Below are 13,173 nucleotides of genomic sequence, written 5' to 3' on the forward strand. Positions count from 1 at the left end.
TTCTTTTATTTTGCTTTAAATATAACTTTTTTTATTCATTTGAAAATTTATGTTTGTACATGTCAGGAAAAAGGGACAATTTCATTTATTTTGGAAAATTTTTCTTAAGTTTTTTCTAAAGTCGATATTCTATTCTTTATACAGTACTTGAGTTCACATTTATACGATTTTGTCGGGTGGGTCTACGTTATTTCTGTGGAATTTAAGAGCAACATTATCAAGACTCCTCCTCTGGACCGCCCAACTCATTAAAAAAAAAAAACCAACTTTGTGATTTTCATTAAAATTCCTTCTTTGATTAATTTCTTAACAAGAAGAAAAGGACAAAAGGGTCCAGGGAGGTGAGAGGGTACCTGCTGGAGAGAGGTGGTGGGTAGCTGGAAGCGGCTGGCTAGGAGGCGGGGCGTGGGGCGTTGGGCGGTGGAACTCCTGTGCTGCGGCATTCACGTGATCTGCCCGGGCGCAGATGTGGGCACAGGTCCGAGTGCCCGCCCTCTGTCCCCGCGGCTGGGTCCCGTCTGCTCCAGTTCCTGGGCTCCTAATTCTTGGTCCAGCTTCTTCCAGGTCAGTGTGCGGGCCTTCCACGCTGCCAGCGGAATACTGGAATGGCGGAAGGGGAACGGATACAGTACCGGGAAAGGCTGGGGGTGGGGTCGGGTCGAGTCGAGGGAAGCTGGCCCGAGAGTGGACAGAGATGGCGGTGGGAAAACGGCTAAAGGTGGCTGAGGGGGAGCACGTAGGCAGTGGGCAGAGGGTGAGGAAGGCGAGCACCCCAAAGTATCCATGCTCGCTTTCCAGGCACATCCTCTTCTCTGCCCTCCGTCCATTTTGGAGCCGGAGATGGTGGGCTGGGGACGCCCCAGTAGTGAGACAGTGGAAGTAAACCCCCTCTGCCGTTCCCGTGCGTAGAGAAAAACGTTGACCGCGAGGCTGGGGAGGAGAATTGCCTCTGAGGAAGAAGGACGCAGAGACCCAAAATTAGTTTGGAAAGCATCCTGGTTTGGTGCCCGAGGCCTGGAAAGAAATGGCGGCTGGGGTGCGGGGGAGGTAGGGGAGGAAAACGTTGGATGAGAAGGGCCTGGACTCAGGAAAGGGAACCGAGCCCCTGTGAGCCCGCTGAGCGCGGAGATCCTGCCCCTGTCTCCTATCTGTCCGCAGGTCTGCGCGTCTGTTGTTCCCAGCGCTCTGCAAAGCCTGAAAGGGAGGAGCAACCTGTCCAGAATCCTCGCAGGTCCGTGAAAGGAGGGGGCTGCATGGACAGGGGCCCACAAGGGTTGAGAGTGTGGAGGGCCCGGCCAGAGCCGAATTGGGGCCCCTGCCCATCCCCCCACCCACATTAACACACACCTTACCAGGCTGAACCACTGCAGAGAAAGTGGCAGGGCCTGCCAAGCAATGGCTGGCTCACGTGTGTGGGAGGAGTGGCAGGCTACGTGGTGGGCAAAAGGCCCTCTTGGAGGCCCCGCCAGCTCAGGGGAACCCTCATCAGGGGTGAGATGCAAGTACTATCCAGACCTGCATTCCATCCCACGCACTCAGTCTCCCATGTCTCCTCTTTGTCTCCTCTTCCCTCCACCCCCATCCCCCAGGACAGGAAAAGGAGGGGAAATCTCAACATGGAAAAACTCTACAATGAAAATGAAGGAATGGCTTCAAACCAAGGAAAGATGAAAAATGAAGAACAGCCACAGGACGAGAGAAAGCCAGAAGTAGCTTGTACTCTGGAAGACAAGAAGTTGGAAAACGAGGGAAAGACAGAAAACAAGGGCAAAACAGGAGATGAGGAAATGTTAAAGGATAAAGGAAAGCCAGAGAGTGAGGGAAAGGCAAAAGAAGAAGTAAAGTCAGAGAGGGAGGGAGAGTCAGAGATGGAGGGAGGATCAGAGAGAGAAGGAAAACCAGAGATAGAGGGAAAGCCAGAGAGTGGAGAGCCAGGGAGTGAAACAAGGGCTGCAGGAAAGCGCCCAGCTGAGGATGATGTACCCAGGAAAGCCAAAAGAAAAACTAATAAGGGGCTGGCTCATTACCTCAAGGAGTATAAAGAGGCCATACACGATATGAATTTCAGCAATGAGGACATGATAAGAGAATTTGACAATATGGCTAAGGTGCAGGATGAGAAGAGAAAAAGCAAACAGAAATTGGGGGCGTTTTTGTGGATGCAAAGAAATTTACAGGACCCCTTCTACCCTAGAGGTCCAAGGGAATTCAGGGGTGGCTGCAGGGCCCCACGAAGGGACATTGAAGACATTCCTTATGTGTAGTGTCCCTGGCAGGCATTTACCAGGCCATGTGCTTTACCCTTACGGTAATACTTTACTTTAGGCATCCCTCCTGTTACTAGCAGCCTTTTGACCCAACTGCAATGCGGTGTTCTTAGTAGCAAATTTTCATCCGTTACATGGAAAGAATGTTGATGGTGCATTGTAAAATTAAAAAACACAACTTGCAGAACCAAACATATGGCATCAGTACATTTTTGTAAAACTACAAAGATACCTAGTAATTTATGTATAGAAAACAATTCTGAAAGCTGTGTCAACTAAAAGATTAACAGTAGTTATCTGTGGGTGATTTTTTCTGTTCTTTTTTGTTCATCTGTCCATTTTTCTGCTAAAAACATTTCTTTAGTCATAAAAATAATAAAAGTTAAAATATTGGAAAACAGTGAATATTTGAATTTCATTCATTTGAATAAGCATTCAAATGAACTGCCCAGTGAACTTATAAAGACAGTGGATATACTTAAAATTCTTGTTGTCAGGACATAAAATGATAGGTAAAAGTTGCATTACCTCTGGGACTGGAAGGTGGAGGAGTCAACTCGATGCTGTAAGGGACAACCTTGACATCTGTGAAATGGGGATAAAATTAGCCTAGACATATGGAGAAGATCAAATGAGGTATTGAGTGTGTGAGCTGTGTTAGGCTGGCTCCTACTCTCTCCCCTTGCACTAGCAGAACCAGTACCCAGTCAGACGCTTGGGGAGGGCTGAAGGAGGTCTCACCTGTGCCCAGAAATAAGTCCAGACAGCTGAGAGATGGGTGCTACTCTTCCTGGGTAATGCCATACTTGAAAGGTAGTGTGCCCCTTTCTCATGGATCCTGCACCCTCCTAAGGCCGTAGCTGCTGCTGCTGGGCTGGAGACCATGATGGACTAAGCAACACTATGTCCCAATAGAAAAGTGGAGAATTCCGTCACTACCTACAATAGAGTTATCCTAATCCAGGTTGTTAGTACCCAATTGTCACTTGGGCCTTGATATTTTATAAAGTTTTTACAAAACACTGCTTTCCATGTTTTTTGTTGACTTGTGTGTATTTTTGCATATAGCCATTTTCCACCGGACTTAGATAGTGGAGATTGAGCCAGGAGAAAAAGCTGAGTGACGAGATGCTGTGCTATTCTCATTTGTTAATCTCTAGTCTGCTGACCCTTTTTTCTTACGAATTGTCTTCCAGGAAATTTCTGTTAAGCTCTGCTTTACTATTTCAACAGACCCATCTACCTATATGATTTTTCCCCCTGGCTCTTGAGTAGCTTTTTATTTCCTTACAGTATTTTTTTTTAATAAACTTTTAGGATGGTTTTAGATCTACAGAATTATTACAAAGAGTACAGAGTATCCCATATGCACTGTCCCCTATTATTAACATCTTACATTAGCATGGTGGATTTGTCACAGTTAACCAATATTGATAGATATATTATTAAGTAAAGTACGTACTTTATTCCGATTTCCCCTAATGTCCTTTTTCTGTTCCAGGATCCCATTCAGGTTACATTTAGTCGTCATGTCTCCATAGGCTCCACTTAGCTGTGAGAGCTTTTCAGACTTTGCCTGTTTTTGATGACCTTGACACTTTTGAGAAGTATTGGTCAGGTATTTTGTATAATGTCCCAAAACTTGGGTTTGCTTGTCTTGTGATTACACAGGCATTATGTGTTTTGGGAAGAAGACCACAGAGGTAAAATGCCATTCTCATCATATAAAGGGGACATACTGTCAATACATTTACCACTGTTCTTATCCTTGGTAACCTGACTGAAGTAGTGTTTGTCAGGTTTCTTCAAGGTTAAGTTTTATTTTTCACTTTCCATACTGTATTCTTTGGAATAAAGTCACTATTGGCAGCTCACACTTAAGGAGTAGGGCATTATTACCTCCTTGAAGGCAGAGTATTGACACAAATTATTTGGAGTCCCTCTGCAGAGGATATTTGACTCTTCTTCCCCACCTATTTATACACTCAGTTTATTTCTATCAATGTAGGCTCATGACTATTTTACTTTGGATTAACGCAATACTACTTTATATGTTTTTGCTCAAATTGTTCCAGCTTTGGTCATTGGGAGCTTTCAGTTGGCTCCTGTATTCATTTGACATGCTTCCATTGTTATGTTGTGGAGGGTTTTTTTTTTTTAGTATTTACTTACATTCTGGCACTACAAGATGCTATAGCTTTATCTTTCATATTGCCCAAGTCCTAGAATCAGTCATTTCTCCAAGTAGCCCTGGTATCTTATGTTGGAGAATGGTGTTAGAAAAACAAGACCTGGGTGCTAGACATACTCATTGCTGCTGAAATAAAATTGCTTCTAGGCCCTCTCAGTTGACATAGCAAAAAGATATATGTGTATATAATACCCATACATATATAAAGTATTTATGGAAATATAAATATTTCTGTATATAGCCATCTGTATTTATATAAGGCTAAACATGAATTTATACTAGTGTCTCCAACTACAGTCTATTACTGCATGGATCATTCTAGCCTCCCCATGCTTATTTGTAACCTTGTACTCCAACTGTGAGAAACCTGTCTCCTACCATCTGCCATCCACTTTATTGTTTATTAATTATATAAATATATAGTGGTTTCAAAATTGTAAACCTGTAACCCTGTGGAAAATAACTTTATCAACTGGAGTAGAGTGCCATGTACAGCTCCTTTTGCCTTTAGTCTTAGAGACTCCACTCATTTCCAAATTTACCTATGTCGGTACCTTATTCCCCCATCCCTTTCAGTGAGGTTGTTTCACATATTTGTGATACATTAAAATTCTTTTGTCACATTCTGCATTTGGTGACTGCTATTATAAATGGCACTTTTACATTTCGAGTGCTAATTGTTCATTGCTAATATATAGGAAAGCAACTGACTTTTGTGTATTAATCTTGTATGCTGGGACTTTGCACCAAGCATTTGTCAGTTATTTGGCAGCCATGTCAACTGCAGATAAAGACAGTTTATTTCTTCCTTTCCAATCTGTATATGTTTTATTTCCTTAAAAAATTTTTATTTTGTAGAATTAGTACATTTCATCTATATTAACAAATTTGTAGGCATAGAGTTGTTCATATTAACTTCTTAATGTCCATGGGATCAATAATGATAACTCCACCTTCATTTCTTTTTTAAAATTTTTTTGTAGAGCTATGTTGCCCAGGCTGGTCTCAAACACCTGAGCCAAAGTGATCCTCCAGCCTTAGCCTCCCAAAGTGCTGAGATTAGAGGTGTGAGCCACAACACCTGGCCTCATTTCTGATATTGTTAATTTGTCTTCTTTCTTTGTTCTTGGTTAGCTTGGCAAGTAATCTGTCAATTTTATTTACCCTTTTTATTTATTTATTTTTTTTTTGAGACGGAGTCTTGCTCTGCCACCCAGGCTGGAGTGCAGTGGCCGGATCTCAGCTCACTGCAAGCTCCGCCTCCCGGGTTTATGCCATTCTCCTGCCTCAGCCTCCCGAGTAGCTGGGACTACAGGCGCCCGCCTCGTCGCCCGGCTAGTTTTTTGTATTTTTAAGTAGAGACAGGGTTTCACCGTATTAGCCAGGATGGTCTCGATCTCCTGACCTCGTGATCCGCCCGTCTCGGCCTCCCAAAGTGCTGGGATTACAGGCTTGAGCCACCGCACCCGGCCTATTTACCCTTTTTAAAGAACCAGCTTTGGTTTAATTGATTTCCTCTGTTGTTTTTCTGTTTTCAGTTTATTTCTTCTCTAATTTTTATTATATCTTTTGTTTGCTCTAGGCTTAAATTACTCCTCTTTCTCTAGTTTCCTAATGTGAAAGCTTAGATTATGGATTATAGATTTTTCCATTCTCATATATGCGTTTAAGCTAGAAATTTTCCCCTAAGCACTGCTTTGGGGAATCCCACAAATTTGATATGTTGTATTTGCATTTATTTCAAAATATTTTTACATTTCTCTTGAGGATTCTTCTTTGAATTGTCTTATTTAGAAGTATGTTTAATTTCAGATATTTGAGTTTTCCATCTACCTGTTATTGATTTCTAGTTTAATTTTATTGAGAGCATACTTGTGATTTCTATCATTTGCTATATCATATTTTCCCACAAATTTGATATGTTATATTTTCATTTAGTTCAAAATATTTTTTCAAAGTAATTAAATGTTTATTAATAACAACTAGGTACAGATGAATCTATACTGAATCATAGCTTCCCTGTGGATTTTTTTTATGATTCTACAAAAAGAACATTTATATACTACAGCAAATTCTCCATTTCTCTCCTTTACACCTTTTTTGCACATTGTAGGTGCTTTTTCACTTCTCCAATTCTAAATTCTCGAAAAATTCCTTCCCTAATCTCCTGCTCTCATGGTTTTAACTCGTTCTATGTTTTTCTCCTCAGTATTAATAAACAGATTGGCAAATTATTTTGCTAAGTCACCCCCTTTCTCTGTTACCCATCTGGTCCTGTTTTCCACCCATAGCCATCAATTTTTCATTAGCCCAAAAGAACAAATCTGCCCAGAAAGGACCATCGTTGAAGAATGGGTAAGGGGAAGAAAATAAAGTAGCAAAGTAACAAGTCTCTTTAATGGTGGAGGGTAAAGTAAAAATTGGCAAAAATCCGTACATTAACCATATCAGTCTGTTCAGGTTGCTATAATAAAATATCGTAGCCCGGATGGCATATAAACAACAGCAATGTTTTTTTCCTCACAGTTCTGGAAGTCTGGAAGTCCAATATCAGGTACCAGCATGGTTGGGTTCTTGTGAGGGTCCTCTTTCAAGTTGCAGACTGTGAGCTTCTTGCTGTTTTTTTTTTTTTTTTTTTTTTACTACTTTAAGTTCTGGGGTACATGTGCAGAACGTGCAGGTTTGTTACATAGGTATACACATTCTATGGTGGTTTGCTGCACCCATCAACCCGTCATCTATATTAGGTATTTCTCCAAATGCTATCCCTCCCTTACCCCCCTGCCCCGTGACAGGCCCCGGTGTGTGATGCTCCCCTCTCTGTGTCCAATGCTCCTCTCCCTGTGTCCATGTGTTCTCATTGATCAACTCCCACTTATGAGTGAGAACATGTAGTATTTGGTTTTCTGTTCTTGTGTTAGTTTGCTGAGAATGATGGTTTCAGGCGTCATCCATGTCCCTGCAAAGGACATGAACTCATCCTTTTTTATGGGTGCATAGTATTCCATGGTGTATATGTGTCACATTTTCTTTTTATTTATTTATTTATTTATTTATTTTTATTATACTTTAAGTTCTAGGGTACATGTGCATAATGTGCAGGTTTGTTACATATGTATACTTGTGTGTCACATTTTCTTAATCCAGTCTATCATTGATGGGCATTTGGGTTGGTTCATTTCTCTTGAGAGCTCTTCTTTGAGCTGTGTTATTTAGAAGTATGTTTAATTTCCAGATATTTGTTTTCCATCTATCTTTCTGTTACTGATTTTTAGTTTAATTTTATTGAGAGCATACTTATGATTTCTCTTATTTTTAGTTTGTCATGGTATCTTTTATGAAACAGAATATGTTCTCTCTTGGTGAATTTTCTATGTGAACTTGAAAAAAAATGGTGTTCTGCTGTTGGGGTGTTCTGTAAATTAGATGAAGTGTCATTTAGCTAAAAGTTGATTAGTATGCCTTTCGGATCAACTATATCCATATTGATTTTCTGCCTGCTTAATCTATCAATTACTGACTGGCAGAAGGAGTTATTGACGTCTGCAACTCTAATAATGGATTTTTGTCTATTTCTCCTTTCATTTCTTAGTGTTTGCCTCACATATGTTGACACTCTATTGTTAGGTATATAACTAATTATAATTATTATGTGTTGGAGAATTGTTCCCTTTATTATTATGTAATGCCCCTGTTTATCTCTGATAATTGTCTTTGTTCTGAAGTCAGCTGTCTAAAATTATATAGCTACTTCAGCTTTCTTTTCATTAGTGTAGTATGATATATCTTTCTCCATTGCTTTATGTTTAACCTCTCAGTCTTATGTTTAAAGTGGGCTTCTTGTAGACAACATGTAGTTGGGTTTTTTCTTTTTTTTGAGATAGGGTCTTATTCTGTCACCTAGGCTGGAGTGCAGTGGCATGATCATGGCTCACTGCAGCCTTGGCCTCCTGGGCTCAATCGAGCCTCCTACCCCAGCCTCCTGAGTAACTGTGGCCATAGACACATGCCACCACACCTGGCACATTTTTGTATTTTTTGTAGAGATGGGGTTTCGCCATGTTTCCTAGCCTGGTCTCAAACTTCTGGGCTCAAGTGATCTGCTCACTTTGGCCTCCCAAAGTGCTAGGATTACAGGCGTGAGCCACTGCGCTTGGCCTAGTTGGGTTTTTTTTTAAATTCACTCTGACAAATTCTGTCTTCAACTGGTGTATTTTGACCACTCACATTTAGAGTGTTTCTTAATATATTTGGATTAATATCAACCATGTTTGTAACAGTTTTCTATTTGTTGTCCAAGGTTTCTTTTTCTGCCTTCTCTGGTTTTAATTATTTTACATGATTTCATTTTGTCTCCTCTCTTAATGTATCAGTTATACTTTTTTAAACAACTTTTAGTGATTTCTCTTGAGTTTACTATATATTAACCAATCTAAGTCCACTTTCTTTTTTTTTTTTTTTTTTTTTTTTTGAGAAGAGTCTCGCTCTGTCACCCAGGCTGGAGGCAATGTTGCAATCTCAGCTCACTGCAACCTCTGCCTCCCGGGTTCAAGTGATTCTCCTGCTTCAGCCTCCCGAGTAGCTGGGACTACAGGTGTGTGCCACCTTGCCCAGCTAATTTTTGTATTTTTACTAGAAATGGGGTTTCACCGTGTTAGCCAGGATGGTCTCGATCTCCTGACCTCATGATCCACCTGCCTCAGCTCCCCAAAGTGCTGGGATTACAGGCGTGAGCCACCGCGCCCGGCCAAGTCCACTTTCAAATAACACTCTTCTGCTCAATTTGTATGTAGTGCACATACCTTAATGCAGAGCATTTGTCATTCATTTCAATTACTCATACACTATAATCACGCAGTATATTGTTGCTATTATTTCTTCAGACAGTTATCTTTTAGGTCAATTAAGAAAAATAAAGGCCGGGCGCGGTGGCTCAAACCTGTAATCCCAGCACTTTGGGAGGCTGAGACGGGTGGATCACGAGGTCAGGAGATCGAGACCATCCTGGCTAACACAGTGAAACCCCGTCTCTACTAAAAAAATACAAAAAAACTAGCTGGGTGATGTGGCGGGTGCCTGTAGTCCCAGTTACTTGGGAGGCTGAGGCAGGAGAATGGCGTGAACCTGGGAGGCGGAGCTTGCAGTGAGCTGAGATCTGGCCACTGCACTCCAGCCTGGGGGGACAGAGCGAGACTCTGTCTCAAAAAAAAAAAAAAAAAAAAAAGAGTAAGAAAAATAAATATTTTTCTTTACTTTCATTTATTTCATTTCTAATCCTCTTTCATTCTTTATGTAGATCTAAGTTGCCTAAAGAAAATCTTTTAACATTTCTTAAAGGGCAGGCTTGCTGGTGCTGAATTCCATCAGTTTTTGTTTGTCTGAGAAAGTATTTATTTTATTTCTCCTTCACTTTTGAAGGATAATTTTGCTGGATATAGAATTTTAGGCTGGATACAGTGGTGCACAACTGTAATCCCAGCACTGTGGGAGGCCAAGGTGAGTGGATCATTTAGCTCAGCAGTTGGAGACCAGCCTGGGCAAAATGTGGAAACTCTGTCTTTACAAAAATATACAAAAATTAGCCTGGCATAGTAACATGTATCTGTAGTCCCAGCTGAGACTCAGGAGGCTGAGGTGGGAGGATTGCTTGAGCCCAGGAAGTCGAGGCTGCAGAGGGCCATGATTGCACCACTGCACTCTAGCCCGAGCCAGGGTAAGACCCTGTCTCAAAAAAAATAAAAAATAAAAAAATAATTTTAGGTTGGTTGTTTTTTCTTTCAACAGTTTAAATATTTCACTTTACTCTCTTCTTGCTTGCATGGTTTCTGGTGACAATTCCACTGCAGTTCTTATCCTTGTTCTTCCACAGGTAAGGTGTTTTTTTCCCCTCTGGTTTCTTTCATTATTTCCTGCTGGGGATAGGCCCCCAAATCTGGGCATAAACTGGCCCCAAAACTGGCCATAAACAAAATCTCTGCAGTACTGTGACATGTTCATGATGGCCATGACGCCCATGCTGAAGGTTGTGGGTTTACCGGAATGAGGGCAAGGAACACCTGGCCCACCCAGGGCAGAAAACCGCTTAAAGGCATTCCTAAGCCACAAATAATAGCATGAGCGATCTATGCCTTAAGGACATGTTCCTGCTGCAGATAACTAGCGAGAGCTCATCGCTTTGTTTCGGCCCATCCCTTTGTTTCCCGTAAGGAATACTTTTAGTAAATCTATAATCTATAGAACAATGCTTATCACTGGCTTGCTGTCAATAAATATGGGTGGGTAAATCTCTGTTTGGAGCTCTCAGCTCTGAAGGCTGTGAGACCCCTGATTTCCCACTCCACATGCCATATTTCTGTGTATGTGTCTTTAATTCCTCTAGCGCTGCTGGGCTAGGGTCTCCACAACCAAGCTGGTCTCGGCAACTTCCTCTTTGTTTTTGGTTTTATGCGGTTTGAATATTATATGCCTAGGTGTACTGGTGTTTTCTTTTGGTATTTATTCTGCCCGTTGTCCACTGAACTTCTTGGATGTATTGTTTGGTGTCTATTAATTTTGGAACGTTATCTGCCATTATTACTTCAAATATTTATTCTGCTTCATTCTCTATTCCTTCTTCTGGTATTCCAATTTAGCATATGTTACTTGTCTTGAAATTGTCCCATAGTTCTTGGATATTATGTTGTTTTATTTTTTACTTTTTTTCTATTTGCATTTCAGTTTGAGAGGTTTCTACTGACATATCTTTAGCTCATTGATCTTTTTCCTCAGCTATATCTAGTCCATTGATGAACTTATCAAAGGCATTCCTTGTTTCTGTTACTTGTTTCTGTTATTTTTTCTGTAAATTTCTAGTATTTTCTTTTGAGTCTTTATTGGCATTTCCTTCTCTCTAGCTTCATTACCCATCTATTCTGGCATGTTGTCTACTTTTTCTATTAGTGCCCTTAATGTATTGATCATAGTTACTTTATTATTTTTATTTCTTTAGAGATAAGATATTGCTCTGCTGCCCAGGCTGGCATGTGGTGGCATGATCACAGCTCACTGTAGCCTCAAACTCCTGGGCTCAAGCAATCCTTCTGCCTCAGCATCCCAAGTAGCTAGGACTACAGGCAGGCACCACCATGCCCAGCTAATTTTTTTTTAAGAGATGAAATCTTGCTCTGTTGCCCAGACTGGTCTTGAACTCCTGGCCTCAAGTGATCCTCCCACCTTGGCCTTCCAAAGTGCTAGAATTACAGGCACGAGCCACCACACCCATTCTGATCATAGTTATTTTAAATTTTTTGTCTTACAATTTCAAAAACTGGATCATATCTGAGTCTGGTTCTAAAGCTTGCTTTGTTTCTTCAGAACGTTTTTTCCCCTTGCCTTTTGCTGTCTTGTAATTTTTTGTTAAAAACCAGACATACTATATCAGGTATATAGGAACTGAGGTAAATAAGGTAAATAAGCCTCCGGTGTAAGGAGCTATGTTAATCTGGCTAGGAGTTGTGCTTTGATTAATGTTTGCTATTGCTATAGGTGCTAGAGGCATCAAATTTCTCAGTGTTGTTTTTGTCTCCCCTCTTGACTTTGGGCTTCCCAAACAGAGAGACTCTAGTTTTTGCAGCTCTTTCCATTGCAATTTACTGTTATACTAGAGCCCTGATGGTATAGTGATAAGACATTGGGGATAGGGAGTATTCTATAATCTTCCAATTAAATCTCCATCTTTTAGTGGACCTATGTCTCTGGCCTGTGACCTCTACAAGTGTTTCTTTTTGTATAGCGTCGATCCTCCCCTTAGATGACACAAGAAGCGTAGAGGGTGATGGAGTTAGGTAATCACTGTTACCCCACAGCTCTGAGACAGAGCTCTGGTAAAATCTTTACCCCTAGAGAGTAGATATTTGTTATGAAAAAAGCTCTGAGATGTAGAGAGCAGGGCCCTCCTAAATTACACAGGCCAGTCATTGAGTTTACTGAGAATAGCTGTGAGTCCACAGACTTAGGTTCCAGGACCAGCTGTCTTTTTGTCTTCAGAATGGAGCACAAAGTAGCCGACTCCTGCTCATCACCACACATACAACTCACAGGATATGAGAGATGCAGTCTGGCAGAGTATCTTAAGATCATGGACTATTGGGGTCATGAGTTCCAGTCCCATCCCTACCACTTACTATCAGCTCTTTGATCTTGGAACCATTTTTTGACCATTCCAAATCTCAATTATCCCATATTTAGAGTAGATTTGATGACTCTCCTTTCACTTGTAATCCCCACTAGTTATATTGGGCCAAAAAGTATGCCTGTCATAGAGCCTGAGTTCTCTAACACGAAATCAAATTCTCTTAGTACAAAATGCCAGGAGGAATGATGTGAGAAAAGGGCAAAAATATTCCCAAATATGGAAATTTTCTAGTTTTATTTTTGCTATTGATTATTGATCTCTGTATAAGTGTTTTGAGGGTCAGAGAACATGTATATAACTGCAATCCTTTTGTATTTATTGAGACATCTTTATGACCTAATAGTCAATTTTTGTAAAAATGTTTCATGCCTACATTTACGGGGTTCAGAGTTCTGTGTATGTCCTTTAGAAAAGTTTGTCAAATTGTTCCAAGCTTCTTTATCATTTCTGAATTTTTATCTGCTTGCTCTATCAGTTATCGATAACTTAACAATTGAAACTTAACGTATTAAGTTTCTCATTATGGTTGTGAATTTGTTTCT

General features: G+C 40.8%; 1 protein-coding gene and 1 long non-coding RNA gene across 6 annotated transcripts in view; one reads left to right on the forward strand and one right to left on the reverse strand.

The window, feature by feature from the left end:
• The first annotated feature begins 410 nt into the window (after nt 1-410).
• TCEAL4 (transcription elongation factor A like 4) lies at nt 411-2,667 on the forward strand. Of its 5 annotated transcripts, XM_033202116.1 has the most exons (4): nt 415-564; nt 799-1,047; nt 1,159-1,231; nt 1,590-2,667. In XM_033202116.1, the coding sequence occupies exon 4, from the start codon at nt 1,617-1,619 to the stop codon at nt 2,262-2,264; it is 648 nt and encodes a 215-aa protein (XP_033058007.1). In that variant the 5' UTR covers nt 415-564; nt 799-1,047; nt 1,159-1,231; nt 1,590-1,616; the 3' UTR covers nt 2,265-2,667. The 5 variants fall into 5 exon arrangements, with proteins under 5 accessions (XP_033058004.1, XP_033058006.1, XP_033058007.1 ...); XM_033202113.1 differs by lacking the exon at nt 799-1,047 and having other exon boundaries at nt 411-564; XM_033202115.1 differs by lacking the exon at nt 799-1,047 and having other exon boundaries at nt 411-564; nt 1,595-2,667.
• Nucleotides 2,668-2,728: 61 nt separating this feature from the next.
• LOC117078560 overlaps nt 2,729-13,173 on the reverse strand; it is a 42,887-nt gene continuing 32,442 nt past the window's right edge. Inside the window, exon 3 of the long non-coding RNA XR_004435017.1 lies at nt 2,729-2,852. This is a non-coding gene — a long non-coding RNA (uncharacterized LOC117078560). The remainder of the gene's footprint in view (nt 2,853-13,173) is intronic.

The sequence above is a fragment of the Trachypithecus francoisi genome, unplaced genomic scaffold, assembly GCF_009764315.1.
Source record: "Trachypithecus francoisi isolate TF-2019V2 unplaced genomic scaffold, Tfra_2.0 Lachesis_group6, whole genome shotgun sequence".
In the NCBI taxonomy this organism is placed as follows: Eukaryota; Metazoa; Chordata; class Mammalia; order Primates; family Cercopithecidae; genus Trachypithecus; species Trachypithecus francoisi.